This window comes from Zonotrichia leucophrys, chromosome 3, assembly GCF_028769735.1.
Source record: "Zonotrichia leucophrys gambelii isolate GWCS_2022_RI chromosome 3, RI_Zleu_2.0, whole genome shotgun sequence".
Classification (NCBI taxonomy): Eukaryota; Metazoa; Chordata; class Aves; order Passeriformes; family Passerellidae; genus Zonotrichia; species Zonotrichia leucophrys.
This window is the reverse complement of record NC_088172.1, coordinates 53,297,062-53,316,878: the sequence shown is the minus strand read 5'-3', so window position 1 is coordinate 53,316,878 and position 19,817 is coordinate 53,297,062. Positions and strand designations below refer to the sequence as shown.

Below are 19,817 nucleotides of genomic sequence, written 5' to 3'. Positions count from 1 at the left end.
TATTCCAGTTCAAAACACAGTAGGTGTCAACAGCAAAAGTCAAAATGCCAGTATATTCAATAAACCAACAGCGTAGAAAAGACTCTTTTTTTTTAGAATCCATGAGCAGTAACTATTACACTGTGTGAAATGTACATTAAAAAGAGCCTTGGACTTTGTTTTTTTTTTTCTTTACTGTTATTAAACAACTCATTCCACCCCGTGTGTCAGCTGTATCCAGTTAGTTATTACTTGATTAGTTCACATGAAAGTGGAGAAGAAAAACATTCACAGGAATCCTGATGAACAACACTATGGGATGATTCCTACCATGTTGCTCTGAGATTGTGTGGCCCCGTACATGGTAATGCCATTTGATGGTCCTGCTAATTGCGGCGTGTCTGGCTGTATAAATCCTCTTCTGTCAATTAAGCTACAGAATAATCACAATAAAGGAAAAGTATTAGAGATGTTGCTGATCATTAACTATGCCCTCTCAATAAAAAGAAATAAAAATTTCTATCGTACAACAGACCTTAATACCTCACCAATACCTTCTAATGTCCCTTTTTAGTCAAATGAATACTAGACTTCATTTTCTACTCATCAGTAAGGTACTTGTTCGTTGTGATACTGCCTGTCATACAAGCACCACTACTTTTTTGGTTTTTATCACATATACTTAGAAGCTTACCAGCAGATACCACAAAACCAAAGAATTTTAAACCACAGGTGAAAAAACAAATGACAAAACTCACTTAGGATACTTTGATTCAGTATCTCTTTTATCTCTTTAAGGTTCTTTTTTTTTTTTTTACCAGTTTCCACATCTAAATTGAAACTACTTAATCACAAAATTTAGCTACTACTTAAACTACTTAGAAACTACTTAATCACAAAATTTAGGAATGAAAAAAGGTTAATCTTTCTGACAGGCAACTTGCCAGGTGTTTCATGACAGTCACTTAACACTGCTTACAGTGTTCCACTGTGCTTACCAAATTTCTTATTTCTAAGAATATACTATGTGGAGAAATTACTAAATGTGAGCAAAAAAACCCCAAACTGTAAGATATAACCAAATACACAGAATGAAATAATCCAACCTAGTTGAAGATGCCTAAAGAAGTTATATAATTTGCTGCACCAGAATAATGCCGACAGCCAAGGATCAAATAAAGATTTGAAGGTAACTTTTGAGGACATGTAAAATACATTCTGAATTTGCTTGCATAGGTTTAAAAATGATAAATGATCTTTAACATAAGTGAGGTAAGTTTTGATTATTTACAGATCCTTTCTTCATCTGCATTCCATGCTCAAGGCACTTGAACATTTTGAATTTTGAGCTGAAATTACTGGTAAGCCACTTTTCCAAAATTTAAGGAAAAAACCTAATATCTAGTGACATGGGACATAGCTGAGATTAAAAGAAGCAAGCTTATAATTTACATGTTACAGTCAGTAAATTTTTCCCTGTGGTCACAAAATACCTCCTCGCAGAACCTCTATATATACATGTCAATGTCTAAATAAGTAATGTTGCTACATGGAATTTAGGAAAAAATGCACAAACTCTGCTAAAACACAGGAGTCAATGCCAGTCTGGTCCAATTGTCTGTTGCTACTTTTATCAGCTTAATATACTATTTCATATACTGAGAAAAAAAGATGTAGTTTTAATAAAGATTTCCATCTGGAGTCAGAAGAATTTGAAGCGTGGCATTGAGCTTTTATGTCACATACTTTTATCAACAGCAAAATTTCAGAATTAAAAGGTTGGCTTCAGGCAACATCCATATAGGCAGGAAACAGAGACAAAGCTATTCACTCTCACCAGGGGTAACCCTGTATGTGGAAATCTCTATTCTGTTGTTTCCCCTTTAGGAAAAGATGTCAGTCTCCCCTGTTAAACTCTGACTGCTCATAGAAGAATCACCTCTGACATTCCTGACAGCAAAGCCAGAAACCTCACTCCAATTAAACACATGAGACTCTGGACCATAAAGTCATTTAATTTCTTTCTTCTTGTTCAGATTAATAACTTCACAATTCCAGGCAAAGCAAAAATACTAACAAAAGAGCAGGCCACAGATTTATCTGTAAGTTTTTTCTGCCCCTCTCTACAGTGGAACTGGGCCTCAACTGTGTATGTAGTACATGAACTGCCTAATCACTGAGCACTGGAATAAGAAAAGAATTAAGTTTTTCTGGCTGCCAGTTTTATTCCTCTAGTCTCAGCTCTGTACTACATTTTCTTCAAGATGAAAAAACATCTCCAACCTCAAATATATAAATATTTCAGACTTCCAGAGGTGAAAATGTATTCAGCAAACCATTACCCATTACATGTTCTTTGGAATTGCTTTGGTGTAAGACCACCAAAATCAGTTTAATGTATATATGTTAACAGTATTAAATAAAAAAGCACTGTCCATTTAAAAACAAGACTCGAGAGTTAAGAGACAAAGATCAACAATTATCAAGCTAGTTGTAGATTTAAGGTTCCTCAAGTCTCCCCAACTCATGTCACACTTTTTAGGAATGAAAAAGTTTCATAAACTTCCAGGTTGACCTTCACTCAACAGCTAACTACAAGAAATTTAGTAACTACTAGAAATTTTTTATTGCTCTAAGTTATTAACTGCAATAGTGAAAGTTCAAATAACAAAAAATTATTTCCATTTCAGATGTAATTTTACAAGATTTGATCACTAACTTAGTTTAAAAGCAATTTACCAACTTATCTCTTTACTGCTGAAGAAAAACTTAAAGCTTCTAACGGACACTAATCCAAAACTTTCATTTTGCTGAATAAAATAAAATAATAAAAAAGAATATTTTTTTCATTAACAATCACATGGCTTCATTTATGCTAACAATACTTTTGATAGTCTTACCTTGGAGAGAGGGGCCCACAGAGAGCAGCACAGCAATTAGTAAAGATGTTGCCATAACTGTAGGGATTATAGTTTTCTTTACCTCTTTTGTTTGACCATGATCCTTTAATCTGAAGAGATATGAACAATATGCATCACATGTAATACAATACAGAAAATGGCTGTGAGAAATTAAGGTTGCACATGCTACTTGCAGAAGAGACCACGGAAAATCCAAAATGACACTTTGCCAACAATTTAAGAGTTCTGGGTTGTTACGATGGCTGGACTTTATGAGCACATGCTTTAGCTCCACAGATGTAGACAACCCACAATCTCAAGAGATCAATATACTCAAAACAGGAATTTCAGCATCTAAACATAATGATCCAAGTTCAATTTTACAAATATTATAGCATGTTTTACAGAAGAGGCTCAATTGCAAAATATGATTAAAGCCAGCAATTGAGCACTTCTTTTCCATACTCTTGGGTAAGCTGGCAAGCTGTGCAATATCACACAACATTATCATCCCTGAAGTTCACAAAAGGTTCTAAAATATCGTAAAGCAAATGCAGCAATTGCTACCTTTTATTGCCTATTACATTTTCCCTTAGCTAGTTTTCTTTTCTGTTTGTGAGATACTTGAGAGCCAGAGTAAAATGTCTTGCTGTATTCAATTGGGAATTTATGTTTTAAATTAAATTACTGAACAGTTTACTTGATATTCAGACATGTTCCACTGCTGCAGTTCCCTGCTGTCTATCTTTCAACAATCCAGAAGAAATTTATTTGAGGGAAGAAGGTGGAAGCACACTAAGTCCATCTAGAGAGACAACCTTGAGTAAACCTAATGACTGAGGAATAACTGGGTATCTCATCTGTCTTATTAACAAGGCAGATTTCTTCCAAGTCAGGGTACTTTTCTGACACTTGATGCTGAGGCACAGTTCATTTTGACCCTGCCTAGGAAGTGTTTTTCTGGTTGATTGATTTTACTGTAAAACTTATACTTTTAACTGTGACCTTAATAACAAAACATATTTTACAATTCTAAAGATGCTACTTTTATATCTACCAGATACCTATGAAAAAGGTACAATAGGAAATTACAATAAAATAACTTAAAGTTGCAGTGCTTTGTTAGATCACTTATTAAATTTCCATTAGCTCCCTAGCTAATTTTATGTACTCCTTTCATTCATTAAAAATTTTTCCTTTTAGTTAGGGAAGGACACATGAAGACTCCACAGTTAAACATAATTCAATAGCAAAAAAAAAGGAATCCTATATGCAAAATACACAGCTGTAGAAATGAGAAAGTTGATCTTTAAATTGATTATACACTCCTTGCCAGAGGTTTTGGACCTCAGAATGGCAAAAAAAGTTTCAGAGGCAAGATAAAATAAAGGATGAAATTTTTGTTTAGAGAATTCAACACATTTTTCAAGTTTCACAGTAAGCAATTTTTATGTTAAAGACTATTTACAACTCCCAGCGAAAAGGAGATACTGAAAAGTACTTGCTAATCTCCTACTGCATAAAATATAATTGCTTGTCTCCTCCCTCCTGTATTTTCCTATTTCAAGACAGAGATCCTACATGCATAAACCATAATGGACATAGTATGTGTATAATGATCACATCTTCAAACCACAACAAACATAGTCAAAAAGATTTTATCTGATCTTTTGAATCAAGCAGGACTATATTAATTCTTTCTCTTTCCTACTGAGGTATTCACAAAATGATGCAGACATGTCTGACTTGAGAAAAACCTCCTCATTATTTAGAAATACATATGTAGAAATATACTACAAACTTACATCTTCATTTGTTGTTTGATTGGAGCTGATCAAATACGTATGAAAACCTGAGAGGCCAACAATGGACCATACTGAGAAAAAACATACCACAGCTTCCAGCACAGTAATTAGAAGTCAAGGAAATATACACAAATGGGAAAAAAAATCCAATAACAAGTAGTTAAAATCACAAAATACAGAGTAGCCCACAAGTCCTTTGAGATCTCTGGAGTACTTCAAAGAGGTCAGCAGAAAAGAAACTCTGGGCATCTGCCTAGGCCAGACACAGCACCACCCCTGCCAAACACGGTGAGCAGCGCGTGTCCCACCAGCAGGCTGCTGCGGTGAGGTGCAATGCCCAGAGTCATTAGCTCAAAACTAAGACAATACAGTTGCTTCTAAACTTTATAGAATCAAGCATAAAGAGGACCTTTCCAAACTTTCTGTAGAAGGCTTTCTTCTACAGCTTTTATTTATTTACTTACACAAAACAGCCATGAACTCAGAATACATCTACTTTGAGAATGCTGTTTTCTATAATGCTTCAATATTTTTGGGATTTTTTTAAGGAAACATGATTCAACAGAAGAAGAGGGTTGGGTTCCCAGAAAAATACCTATAATTCATCACTAGGAACAAAATGATGAGAGAAGAATAGGATAAAAATAATCTGTATATTAACCATATCAACCTTTAGTGAAGTCAGTTTCCAAGACAACGTCAACTCAAAATTTTCCAGCACAAGGACATAGCCTTAGAACACAGAAAATACATCCTTATTACTGAACCTACCAATAGAAGAAAAATATGACAGCTCCTGACCATTACACAGAGACATGGCTTGGAAATGGCATGGATGGACATAAATACTTGCAATAAAAAAATCCTAACATTAGTTAAAAGTGAAGAGTTTTGTATTGCACAGCTGCTCACCCCTAATGAACTGGGAGATACCTCAGGAGTTTGTACAATCTTCCCTAGGACCTACTTCAATCAGAGTGGTTTAAAGGCAGAAAAGAGCCATTGGCATTCTGAGCAGCTCTGCTGCAAAAGCAGTGCTGAGCTGCAGGTTCACTGCTCTGCCCCTCATCTCCTCCTCAGGCTGTGTGATGGCAAACCAGCACAAGACAGGAACTCTGACTCTGCAACAGCCACAGCTAAAGCAACGAGTACGAGGGACCATGGGTAAGGAAACAGACTCTTGGCAGAGGGTTCCAAAACGTGTAAAAGAAGGAAACAGCCCAAAACATCATGCACAATACAGACTGGGCTTTGAAAGAGTAGAATAGTAAAGAAGGCTGCAGATGAGCACTGTTAGGTAGAATCTACACACCAGGAGAAAGATTCACCAGGTCAGAAAAGAAGAACCTTAGAGGGAAAACAGGTCCCTGCAACCTGAACATATCACCAACAGGATGTTCCTCATCACAATTACACTCAAAAAGGTACTGAAAAGTGTGTTCTTCCCTCCATGTCATAATTTGTGCTGGGGGAAAAAAAAGGGAATTCCTTTCAGTTCAAGACCTCTTTCAGTTCCCCATAGAAAAGGGACACTTTTCAGTTCCCCACACAATGATCCAAAAACAAGAACAGCAGGGGTAGTTTACATCAAATTAACCAGAATCCACTAATTCAACCTAAGTCCATTACAAACACAAAAAAGCAATGTATTCTCAACAAAGTACAGCCTTGTAGTATATTATGGTATAGTATTTTACTAGCATCATACAGTATAATTTTCCCTTAGTATCTCACACAGGGTTGTTAGCAAGATTTAAATGGCCACAGTCTCTGTGCCTGAATTGACTGGCTCCAAACTAGCATTCCCAATACTATTTGGACAATTTAATTTTTTGCTGCTGTTAACTGTAACCAAGCTTTTAAATTGTCCAACATATCATTATGAAGCCAGGCATTTCTGCAAGATGTGCTACTAAGCCTTTTAAAGCTGCACATCTCTGAACAAAAATTATGAATTCCAGGCTATTGTTCCTGTACAAAAATTCTCAAATGCATAGGCCATTCTCTTTTGATTTAAAGAAAACTGAAAGCTATTCTCAGTTTGAAAATAGTTTGAAAGAATTATCTTTTGCAAAAATTGATTGTAATTATTTTATATGGAAGCTACTGTTGTTCTATTTAGGACTGTTTGTTTGTGCTTTTTAAAATTATTTGTGCAAAAAAATCTGAACATGGCTGTGCTTAAAAAGGGAGATTACAGCTCAGTGATTCTACCTGATGAGGACAAGCACACAAAAAATGTATCTGCAAAATTTGACACTTGGGAAAATTACCTGGAAAGAGGTGCACAACTATGAACAACAGGTTTTTTTTTTCCTACCTTTGTGTGGAAAAGCAAACTGTGTGAGGCACAATGGACAAATGGGAAAGAATACTTTTTATAGTGTCTTTGTGAGAGTGTCTTTATAGTGTCTTCCCTGTTTAATCAGACAGCAATCATTCAAAACATGTACATAAGCAATGGGAAGCTTACTGTCTGTAGAGAAACTAACCAGTGGTTTCATCAGTTTCCCATTTTTTCATTATGTTAGCTGCTTTCTGGCTCCAATCTCACTGAGTAGAAAATATACAGAAGGCTCCTATGAAGTGATAAATAGTGCATGGAGCATTTACAGAATAGAACCACGGAATGGCTTGGGTTGGAAGGGACCAGATGGGGCATCAGCCAAACCTCTGGGTAACCTGTTCACATATCTCACCACTCCCATTGCAGAAACTTTGTTATGGCCATCTACACCTGCTCTCTTTCAGCTTAAAGCCTTGTTCTGTCACTACAGGCTCTGCTAAGAAGTCTCTCTGTTTTTCTTATGAGACTTCTTTATATACTGACAGACCACAATGGAATCTCCCCAGAGCTTTGTCTTTTCCAGCCTGAATAATTGTAGTCCCTGTGTATGCAAGTTACACACTGCTATGCAACTTAATGCAAGTTGCTATTGGAAAATGACTTCTCTAAAAACATAAAGAACAGTTTCAGAAACTGAGTTCTTCAAGGCAAGCATGTTGTTTCTGTTCCAAAATCTACATTTTCTATCCTGAAAATAATCAGCCATTTTGGATACCTTCAGTTGTAAAAGCAGAACAATTCTTGAATATTTTTAGTGAAACCACAGCATGTGTATAGTGCAAAATGTATTTATGAATTCCACCACAAAATATGAAGCACATTTAATGAACATGGAAACTACAGATCTTTGTCAAGAGCACTGCTCTGCAAAACATGAAGAATAAAAACCACCCCAGGCTATAGTGTCTTTCCTACCTCCAACATGTGGCAAGAAATCCTATTGTGTAGGAAGTGATTAAATCATTAACTGATAAAGTTTAAAAGCACACATTCAACAATGGCAAGAAAACAAGCAAAACTATCTCAGATGTTATTTTGCAACAAAATCTACAATATGTTTCAGTGAAAGGATATCTTGCAGGACTGTCCTTCAGAGCATTGAGGAACCCTGTTTGTTGAGAACCTGTAGAAATAGAACCCAGAATTACCAGCCAAGTAAGAAACTGGACTATGGGCAGTTTTTACTATAGTTAAAATCATTAACATTTTAAGATAACCGAATAATCATAGAATAGATTTACTAATATGAATCTGAGAATATGTTGCTCAGCAGCAACAACATCAAAAAAGCCCTTGAGCAACTTTTCAGGTTTAGCATCGGCAGAATATTTTCTCAGTCATACTAAATTGATGTACACATACTTTCCCATGAACAAGACTTCTGATTACCCTTGTTCTTTTCAGACCTAATATGGAAACAAGAATTATAACCGCCTGTTTTGTTTTGAAATACCGTTTTTCAAAGTAACTTTTGGCCTTAGAAAATTTATTCTATAAACTCAGATTCCCAGCTTTCCATTCTTTGCTTTGGAAGCAAAGCTCTCTTATTTATAATTCTGCTCCTACTGCACCTACACAGAAGATTTTTCTAATAGGTTACTATTGCCTCTGGGCAAATAAAAGACAATCAAGTAGCTGAAAACAGCTCAAAAGAAGCATGAGCCCATCAACTAGAAATGTAGAAGCATGCAAAGTAAAAAAGCACTTGGGTTCCACAACCATGAGATATTAATCAATTAGCGTGATTTCACAATTGCAACAAGTGAATTTGTTGTAGAAACTGACTTAATGTGACATAGCTACTGGCACACAGTTTGAACTTTACTGTATAACATAAATGATTTAAATGCATCAGGCTGAAAGTTTTCCCCAGAGCAAAAATTTTCCACTTAGCTAAATTAATCTGAAGATCTGTATGGAGAGAAGAATCTTGTCTTGACAAGAATAAAGAAATATATGAATAATTCTCTAGACCTATCTGGTCAGTTTTACTGTTTACTGTTCCAAGTGCAAAGTTACTTACCTTGTATTTCTGAGCCTTTTCAGACTCATTATAATTGATTCTTAGTCTCAAGGTACAAGACTAATGGAACTTTCTCTGCCTCTTTACTATTTTTAGCATCCTTAATGGCAATGGCAGCAGATAGATGTGATTTCCATACCCTGCTGCTAGTCACACTTTTCCAAGCAGTGCCCAAAACATCAGAAGGGGAAGGAAGGCTGCTCACTGCAACAAAGAGGTGAAATACTGATGTCTCCAAGAGAGATGAGTAACTGGAAATACAGATACCACTACTGGAAATGTGTTCAACTTGCAGAGAGGGAAGAAAATCTTGCAAGGCACTATCTTTAAAAACAACTGATTTACAAACTAGTTTTATTATCTTCAGCAATGTTATGTGCACATATTCTTAAACCTAGAAAGAACAAATTTCCAATGTATGCCTCAGAAGGCCACAGAAAACAAAAATACGTATCTTGTATCTCATCACCACTTAGGCCCACCAAAATCTGTAAAATGCCAGCTTGCAAGATGCATTATAAAAAAATGTAGAAACTTTAAAAATTTGTCTGAATCAAGAGGCATTAAAATAATTTTGCCAGGACTTATGTATGACTTTGAAATACTGTAGGAAGGTCACAGTCTGAGGTCTGAAAACCAAGACTTCCTTCAGCCACGCTAACAAAAAGCAGTCTATGCTGAGAGCAAAGGTTCAGATTCAGGAACTGAGAACCCAGCCTAATGGTTAGCATCAGCTAAAGAACTGAAGAGCTACAAACCAGAACACAAATTGCTGAGTGGTAATTATTAGAAAGATGGACAGGAGGACTTCTAGAGGTATGGTAGGCACAAAGAGTGGAGTGTTAAGAAGACCTTATTTGTAAAGAACTCTTTTTTGGACACTGTCAAGACTATAGCAGACAAATTTGAATGCTGGGCTTGAAGTTCCAGTACATCAATTAAACATCAAGGAACTAATCACATGTATACCTGCTCCCATTGCCTTTGAGGACTGACCAATCTTTAGAGCTTAAGCATGTTTCTTCTTGTCTCATTCTAGGTAGATGAACCTCCATGGCAAGAATATTTTCCAGCTGACAGGCAATTCAGCATTTAACATTTACTATACATAATCTGTAACACCTACACAATGCTCAAGTGCTTCTCGATCACACAGAGGCACAATTAATTACTCAGCTCTTTGCCTAAATCATACTCAAGAGTTAGGATTGGACGCTATAAATTTAAAACCCACTAGGTAAACCTACCTAACATACGTAACAGGAAATATTGACAATATATTGATAACTCATATACTGAAAACTTAAGAAAAAGCACTGAAGTCCTTTGAAATGAAGGTAGGTTAGTGTCAAAAATAGCTTTACGTTGTCAGACTAGGAATGTTTTCAACTACTGAACACTAGCAAAGATTGCATGAAAATCCATGTGTCTTTCTTCTTAAAAGGTGCATGCATATACTCATGTATGCCCAGATAAATAACAAGCACTTAAGTATAATGGCAAGTGTTCTTTTTCCAGTAATTTTCCGTTTTTAAACAACATATACATCTTATGTCTGCTCTTCCCAACTGGTATTAGAAATGCTGTATCTGGTAGTGTAAACAAGTTGTTCATTCAGACTCCCTCAAAATCACATATGCCAGTTCTAGCCTATGAACTAGATTTCTGAGCTATAGAAGGGCCTCTCAGTGCTTGCATCATAGTTTTGCAAAGAATGAGTAAGAACAGGAATTCTGCTCTTTAAAACACAACTTTTTCCTGCATGCTGTAAACAATTTCAGAAACAGAGTACAATCTGACTTTTTTTTTTCCAGTAAAACATTCTCTGTATATTATCATTATCAAGATAGCTTTATAAATGTGTTATATACTGAAATTATTATTTCTATCAGGTTTCTGTTGCAATACAGAATACAAAGGAATAAACAGATTACAGTTCCAAAATGGTTAAAGAAACACTCTTTAGGGCAATATCCTACATAATAAGTGAAAAATACAGAACACTCTTCTAGCGATAATGGGTTAAAAACCCAACACACAAAAGGTGTTTAAAGACAAGTCATGCAACCTGTCACCATAAATGTCACCATCATCATTGTATAGGAGCTAGCAAAATTAGTTAGGGGTATGGAAACAAAAGACAGTACCCAAAAGAGTTCTGACCCCAAACACAACCCAGAATACAAATAAAAATCAGTCTCAAACTCATTAATATTTCTGATTCACTCTATTATGAATTGGTTATTCTCAGAATGTCTATGCAAATGAAAAAAATGTTAAAAATAGGGTTGAGAATGGTATAAACTAAACAGCAAACTACAAAAAATATAGCTCCAATCTATTTTCTAGTAATTTACCTCTTTGTCTGGATGGCAAGTGACCCATGCTTACAGTAAAAAAGCATATGGAAGCTCTTTAGGTAAATGATACTACCTGTATACTTAAACATACAGTATATGTGATACTTTTCCAATTCATCATCCATAAAAGGGAAAAAAAAATTAAGACTGCATTAAGGTAAAGCCAGTGCCAGGCCAATGACTACTATGAGCAGTGCCTACTATAGACCAGAATGGGACTCACTGGGGATTGTGAAGCTTCAGAGAAAAGGCAAATAAACAAACAAACAAATAAAGAAATAAACCCTGAATGATCAAAATATTAACTTAAAAAACTCAAGCAAATGGCTACATACGTAATCTGATTTCACCAGCATACTTACGAAGGATGACGTGGGTGATAACGAATGCAAATATAAAGACTGTCAGAAAGGACAGAGATAAAATAAACATATAAAAAAATCTGTAGTTTCTTTTCCCCACACAGTTGCCTACCCAGGGACAGTGGTGATCAAACCGTTCTGAAATGAGAGGCAGAAGAAAAAAAAATGGAAAACAATTAATAAAATGCTGTTTATTCAAAAAAATGCTCTCTGAATTCTATATTAAAACTCATGATTAACCTGGCATTTGCAAAGTAGCCACAGAGAAGTTCTTATTTAGAAAGGAACAAAAAATAGAAAAGAAAAAAAAGGAGTACTTGAATGAAACCTTACAGTTTTTAAAGAAATTAAAGCATGGCTGAGGTGAGTTCCTGTTAAACTAACAGCCTTATTGTGACAAATTGTGCAGTCAGACCAGCAAACACGTATTTATCCACTGTCACACGGAGCATTAGCAACTCAGTTGTATTTGATTTTTTTCAAAACAAGGTGGTTTTTTTTTCTTCAGTTCATCTTCTACTCAAAATTGGAATTTCTGAGGTTCTTTTCTTTACATCTGTCATGATGACACCTCTGACTTATGCCTACTATCATATCATCCATCCATTTGGAGCATGAAATATTTACACCTTCCCACTTCCTTTTATTGCTTCGTTCAAGACATTCTTCATTCTAGACCACCTATTTTTCCACTTGGAGTTGATGCTGTCATACAAGATCATTAAAAATAGCAGAATCATTCACATCAAACATTTTTCAAATGATAAAATTTAAATACATCACATAAAAACAGGTAATCTGCATGCTCTGTTGCCCTTTGCACTATAGACTCTGTGCCCTTTTTACTAAGTGAAAACTTTTATCTTTACCTCTCTGAGAGAAATCATTCATAAGGTAGGAAAGGCCAGGGTGGATCAGAAACAGTGTTCCCAACATGGGGGAAATGCTTCAGTGCTGGGAAGGAGCAGAGGGAATGGCTTCCTCTGCTTCACCCCAGGCAGCCTGGAGCCACCCTCCAGGTATAGTATGTTGGGTAATGAAACAACTATTGCCAGGAAACAAACTTGCATTTCCTAACTTTACTTTGGAGAGATTACACTGACAGAATTTTAAGGCTTTTTTAATCAAATCCAAAACCATAAGACAGATGCATTCATGCTGACTCTTTCTTTCACTCTCTGATCCTTGTCCAAATCCTGGTTTGTTTTCTGTGATTTTTATGCCTCCACTGACGTACTATCAAACTATTTGTAATTCCACAGGAAAGGCAAGCTATAAATGCAAAGTCCTTTAAGCCCTGTGTTAGAAAGGCCCATCTGACCAAGTACACCAGCTTATTTTAGTTGTGGATTTACGTTAAAGGCATATATTAGAGGTTTCTCTTGAAGGATGTATTTAGTATTATCTTTGTTATTAAAAAGTCAAAACAACATGCACAACAGATTTCTGAGTCTACCAGACTTTCAGGGGCTTTTTTAAAAATGGTTTTGCGTGACAGCTGTTTGGACCACATGTTTCTGCCATAAATCTGTTTCAAATTCCAACAGGGCTATTCAAGGTGAAGTTACTGAACTTTTTTAGGATAAGGCTTCATAACACTGTGATTGAGGGAATACTGCTGAGAATATCAAGTACTAAATACTCTGAGTAGGTGATGTTACCTTTTCTCAGTGCACTACAGTTGTATTCCCAAAATGAATTGATATTGCATTTTAAAAGTGCTTGTCTTTAAATCTGTGCTCCTAAATGAGCCCTCATATTCTGATAAACACTCTACTTCATTTAAATTCATTCATACATCCAACTCACAAGCAAACAACACCACAAAGAAACACAGCTACAGAGACATTTTAAAAAGCAGAATCCTAGGGTATTTTTGTAACCTACTGCCAAAAAAATACATTACGTGTCTCGGAAGATTAATTCTGTATACTTAGATTCAGTCTCCTCTATGCTGACCCAGTAGGGAAATGAATTATAAAATAAAAACAGACATTAAGCTGTTTCTAGCCATAAAATATCACTGAGATATATGCAGGCATCTATTTGATGGATTCAGATAAATGCAGACAAAAGCCATGCACATACATACAACCCCTCCATCTATAAACTCATGATCCCATACATACACACACTCCTTACTGAGGACTGACTCAGTGTTTTTAACCTATTCGTCAGTCCTCTTGAATTTCCATCTTCAAACTTTCCTGGTGAACTGCAAAGCTCAGCTATCTCAATAATACCTTACTAATTATTGTGAAGTTAAGTAACTACCTAAGATATTTACAAAGGAGGAATGGACCAAAAAGGATGGATGCAAAAACCACTACTATAGTATTAAACTGAAATCAACTCTAATGAAAAAAGAGGCATATTAGAGGGTTTACATGAATCTTATTTATATAAATTTGGTCTCTTTTTCCTCAGTCAGAAGATAGAAAGCCATGTGACATGTGCCACACACCAGTATATTAAAAGGCAAGACATTCTACTCAGCAGAGTACAAATATGTAAATGCAATTTAAAGATAACAGCCTTACAGCTTGTGAGCTGCTCTGCATGGTTATTAATGCAGGAGAAAATTGCTAACGCTGGCAAAATGAAGAGGCAAATGCTAAGCAGAAACTTCTAATGCTGTTAAGAAATATAAAATCTATTAAATCTGGAGCTGTTTCTTCTTCCTTAGAAGAACACACGACTTAATAGTAAGTATTAATGAAGAAGTAACACAGTGTCTTAAGGTTCACCTCCAGCATTCCAGATGCTTGACAACTGAACAACCAATGATTTTGTAAAGGAAGCTCTGACATCTCTACTTGGACAATGTTGGCAGCAAAACTGAGACAACTTCATTGAGAAATGAAAAACTACTGATGCTGAGAAAAACTGGAATTCCAGCCCTCATTAACTTAAAATGCAGAGCAAATAGAAATGCAATTTATTGTGAAGAACAGACTGTTATAAGTTCAGGAATGCAGTTCTGGTTAGTTAACATACTACTGTATTCAAACAAACATTTGTGGCAAGGTCAGTGTAAAAATATTTGAGGCAAACAGACAAAACATTGGTAACAAACTCTTGTTAGCATAAGCATATTAGAACTCATAATGAGGGAAGAAGAAAGCTGAAGCACTCTATGGACAGAAACATTGTGATATATCATCCTCCTACACCCCAATTCAAACAAAAGCAGCAAGATATTTGCCTTCTTGATGTTACAGCTGTATCTTGCATCTACCTGATCAAGAACTAGTGACAGAACAGATGGCCTAGTCTCTACCATTTCAGCAGCTCTGTGAAGGTTCTTGCCTGTGTGTTCATGGCTCTCCATTCTTGGGCCAAGCCTGATGTTCATTTTACCCTACAGGGAGCAGGTTGACAGAGCCAGATGAGCCTAAAACCATGGCTTTCTTTGGCCTATCTCCTCAGATCACCTCATCAGACAAACACCAAGGTGAAGCACTGAGAACACACTGCTAGAGAAGGAATGAAACAACACCTTCAGAAGCAGCTATGTGTTAATTCAGCCTAGCTGTGACACCAACCTTACTACAGGTTAGCACTTATCACAACTGCAGGAGAAATCCAGTTTTGATTAATTTTTCAGGGTCTGAGATCAAAACCTGAAGAAAATAAAAAAAGACTGAAAAAAAGTGTGAAGAGTTTATAAGGTAAAGCTTCAATGAAAAGAAGACAAGAGTAAACAGACTATAAACACTGCTGTACAAGTCCCAAAAACCCAAAAGGTAAGAGATTTCAGGAACTGAAATTTCTGTAACTGTTACTGTAAGTAACAGTAACAAGCAGTATTTCATTACTCTTTCCCAAGTGATCATCATATTTGAACTTAAATAATAACTTCCGAGGATAGCCAGCACCCCCATAACTAAATCCAAAGGATGAAGCTTCACAAAATAACTGAGCCAATCCAAAACCATAGCAGCAGTGAAAGAGATGGTCAAATGCTGCCTCTTCCTGCCACTTCATCCCACTGTCTTCTTTTTAAGCTGATGATGAATCAATTCAGTTCCCTGGACTATCAGGAAAGAAAAAGAAAAAAGGAATTATTTTGCTCACTGATGAGTGGGAAAAACTCACTCAATGGCTGTGTTACCAAATGGTCTGTGAACAGGCACAAACAAGAGAATCATGGAAATAAGGAAAAAAGAAATAAAGAGGAGGACATTCAAATCCCTTTGGAAGCAGCAAGCTGTCAGCAGGACTCAGTGTTCTCATTAACACTCACCCAAGTGGTCTGATGAACACTCACCTAATAATCTATGCTAACTGTGTAACAGAAAACATTCTACTTCATACATTCCCCATTTTTTACCTTCCCTGAAACATTTATATTTAAAACTTGCATAAGAAACACTAACTGTTGGATATCTCAGATAAAAGCCAAACTGAGAACATTCCCCATTTTACTGAGCAAAGGCCTTACACATGCAGCGCTTCCTTCAGAAGCCGCACCAAAGCACGCTCCTTGCTGCTCAGAACCAAAGAGTCAAATCTCTACTTTTCCACAGCACAGCATGTAGACTCCTAAATACTTAAATGTTCTGCTTCCATTTTTCATTCACTACACTCCAGGAAATCGTGCACAAAATGACCCAAATGCTTTCCTTCCCTTTTCAAAACATTTAATGAAAGCCTAATAATTTACAAGGAATGCAAAAGCATTTTTAAATGGAACACTTGTAGGCCAGCTTGTCCCTTCACTTTGCAGTATTTATTAACTGTTTCCTTTTTTCTTTGCTCAACTGGATCTCTGCACACCGACACACATTTTCTAAAGCTCAATGTGAAGTTAGGACTCAAAGACAAGAAGTCGACAGGTGGAAAAATATCTAGGTCAGGTTACCAGGAGATTCCAGTGAGCAAAAGTCAGAATTCACTTGGTAATTTTTCCACCCTGTGCAAGTAAAGGATTGTAGGACAAAGGCACAAACCTAAGGCGTCCCTGAATGTTACTATCTTTATTTAAAACATGCAAACATATATCTCATGATTGGAAAGAGTCAAGAGCCCACTATGCAAATCCTGCATCAGTAAGAAGTCACATTACAGCTCAACCAACTGGGTCAGGACGACTCAAAATTACTTTGATAGTAGCAGTAGTACAACACAGAACTACAATGTTCATTGTCAAGGACTCACACTGAGTAATTATGTAGAGAGACTGACACATCTGCATGTATTTATAATGGTGACAATTAAAGCTTTTTGAAGGACTATGACATCATGATATGATCACATCTATTCAGACTTCTTGACTTCACATTTTGTACAACAAATAGTGCCTTCAGAATTTGACTGCTCTTTGAAATGTTTAAGAAGATAAATGAGGTTTTTAGAAATCCACATAAGAAATATGTTTTATTACAAAGAGTATTTATTTTCTTCTAAGATAAAGCAGTCCAATCCCAACTGCTGAAAGTGATGCACACAGGCAGAAAAGCAAATATAATCACTAAATTAAGTTCGTTAAAGTCAGTTCAATATCTGATCATTTAACATAACAAAAAAATTTATATCCAACAATCACAGCATATTCATAACAACTATCCTTAGCTCCGATCTTCAGTTTCACAGTGTGAAATCACCCCTACTTAGAAAATTATTTTTAAAATAGTATTTTAAAAACCACCCCCACTGATAGGATTTGCCATCAACTGGCAACAGCAATCAAATACTTGAATCAATTTAATTAACACACCATTCACCTGCCTGACAGTCATTCCCCTGACAATACCTTTGCTGTTACTTTTGTGGAATGAAAACTGAGTAGAAATCCAAATGAAAAAAGCAGTGAATAACAAAAGATCAATTGCAAATTACATTTATAGGCACCCTGATGTTATTTTAGAACATCTGTTATGGACAATGCACAATGGATCCTTTAAATCACCAAGCTTCAGTACTTTCATACACTGATTCCAAATCAAAACACCCCATGAAAACCAAACAGCAAGAAAGCATCTTCTGGTCCTCATGTTGGGAAATACCAAAAGTTTACTTCAAATTACATTCTGGACTCATCTCTCCAAGGTGATGTAAACTGAAAAAAACTGAAACAGTAATGTGACACCAGTAAAGATGGGCCTCTATAAATGAAAAAAGTTAATAATGTGCATGGGTATCTACAACAAAAAGTCAATCAGAAAAACACAAGGGCTATTAACATGTATTTCACTTTCATGACTGTTTAAACTGTTCCAGAGAGCTATGCTAGTTGGGTGGGGTTTTAAGAAAATAAGTTGCAATAACAACTTTTTGCATGCTAATCAACTTTAGCAGACCATTGCTATTCACAAAAAGAAAATAAAACATGCTTAATTTTCAAAATAAAAATAGCAATTGATTTATTAGCAAAACATCCAGCCATTGCCCTAGGATAGCTCATAGTAATTAAACAGGATTGTCACATAGATGACTTCACTGCACTCACCAACAATAAATATTTACTAATTAACAAACTCCTTTGGCTGCATGCACATTAATGGTGACATTTTCAAAGGCAGCAGCAGAATGGCTGCTCTTTGGGAGGTACAAAGAGTGCACAGTGAAGGAAGGACCTCAGCGCTTCACAATCTCTCTTTACGTACCCGTTCGAGAACATACACCCTTGACATACCCACACAAGGGCCTGACACACACCCAGCTGTGGAGGAAGGGATTTTAAAACCCCAAATTTGTCCCTAGAGGAAACCGTGTCCTCACCAAGTAACAGCATTCACAAAGTTTACAGATTAGTTTTTCTCTTTTCTACAGGAAAGCACATTTTTTTACACACTTCCACTGCTGTCTTTTTATTGGAATTTTAACCATTCTGCACTGAATGTAAATATGTGTTTTATTTTCTTAGGTTTCTAATTTTTTTAACTGATAATTTCTCTCTTTAATATTTACTTTGACATCTTGAGGTTTACAACATCATTTACAGAGTCAGATGTTCTGATCATCTCTGCATTTTTTCATACAAAGACCAATGCATAAGCCACAACGTCTCTTAAGTAACCTATAATACGATTTTCTTTCTTAAAGAGACTGACATATTTTGCAGTCCACTGGCTTAGGATTTAGAAACCCTGACACACATGCCATGCTCCCTGAATTTCCAAAGTACATCTAATTTCACAAATGGCACAATCATAAATAATACATCACTTCTGAGAGTGCTCGTGTGTACTCCATTCGGCAGCTTCTTGTTCTACCTTTTTGGGGCACACAAACAAAAAGAATCCAAGCCATTTCTCACCTGTAAAAACTGGGAAAAATACATAAGAGAAGAAAGAAAAAGAAAAGAACGGTCACAGCAGCCAAATTTGTGCTTTTAGCTGTTCAGCAAAAGGGTAATTTTAAGACAACCGGAGCTAAGGTTTAACAGGTTCAAAATGAAGTGAAAACTCTATTCACTGCAGGAAATGTAAGGAAGGAAATAAGCAAAGGCCATGAAAAGGAAGTGATGGCAAGAAAGGAAATAATTAGATAATGAAGAAAGAGTGCTACAGAACAGAATTAAAACCAAGCAGACCAAAGTCCTGACAAACACATTGATTATAAAGGACTACAAAGTCCTGAGAAAATTGTTCTCATAAACACTGTCTGCGTCAGAAAAGCCAAACTGTTACAATGCCACTCTCAGCCTGCTTTTGAAGTGATTGGTGTTCTTTAGCCAGGAAGATGGGGATATCTGGAGTAACTACAGGGAAAAGCTTGTCCCCAGATCACACTGGTAATTCTCACTGTCTTACATTGTCTGTGTTATGTGTGCTTTGGAAATTAATTACCCATATTGTTTAGATATAGCCATGTGCTTCTTGTTCAGTTTTCACCATAGAAATCAAATTAAACAAAACAAAAATTATTTATTAAAACCCAACAAAAAGGATATCACACAGTCAATGTTCCAATGACCAAAAATAAATTGAAGAGCTGCCATTAGGTCATTTCAGAAGCAAGTCCAACCACTGCCTTCTTTCTAGCACTACATAGTGCCATCAAAACCTCTTGTCAAGACACAGCAATAACTACCCTG

General features: G+C 36.1%; 1 protein-coding gene across 5 annotated transcripts in view; it reads right to left on the bottom strand.

The window, feature by feature from the left end:
- The window catches only part of ZDHHC14 (zinc finger DHHC-type palmitoyltransferase 14), a 134,164-nt gene that overhangs the window by 7,943 nt on the left and 106,404 nt on the right, over positions 1-19,817 (bottom strand). For all 5 annotated transcript variants that reach the window (XM_064708216.1, XM_064708219.1, XM_064708218.1 and 2 more), the window contains 5 exons: positions 11,777-11,914; positions 8,106-8,154; positions 4,685-4,787; positions 2,880-2,989; positions 310-412 (listed from right to left, as the gene is read on the bottom strand). In XM_064708216.1, coding sequence (XP_064564286.1) covers positions 310-412; positions 2,880-2,989; positions 4,685-4,787; positions 8,106-8,154; positions 11,777-11,914 — 503 coding nt within the window. The remainder of the gene's footprint in view (positions 1-309; positions 413-2,879; positions 2,990-4,684; positions 4,788-8,105; positions 8,155-11,776; positions 11,915-19,817) is intronic.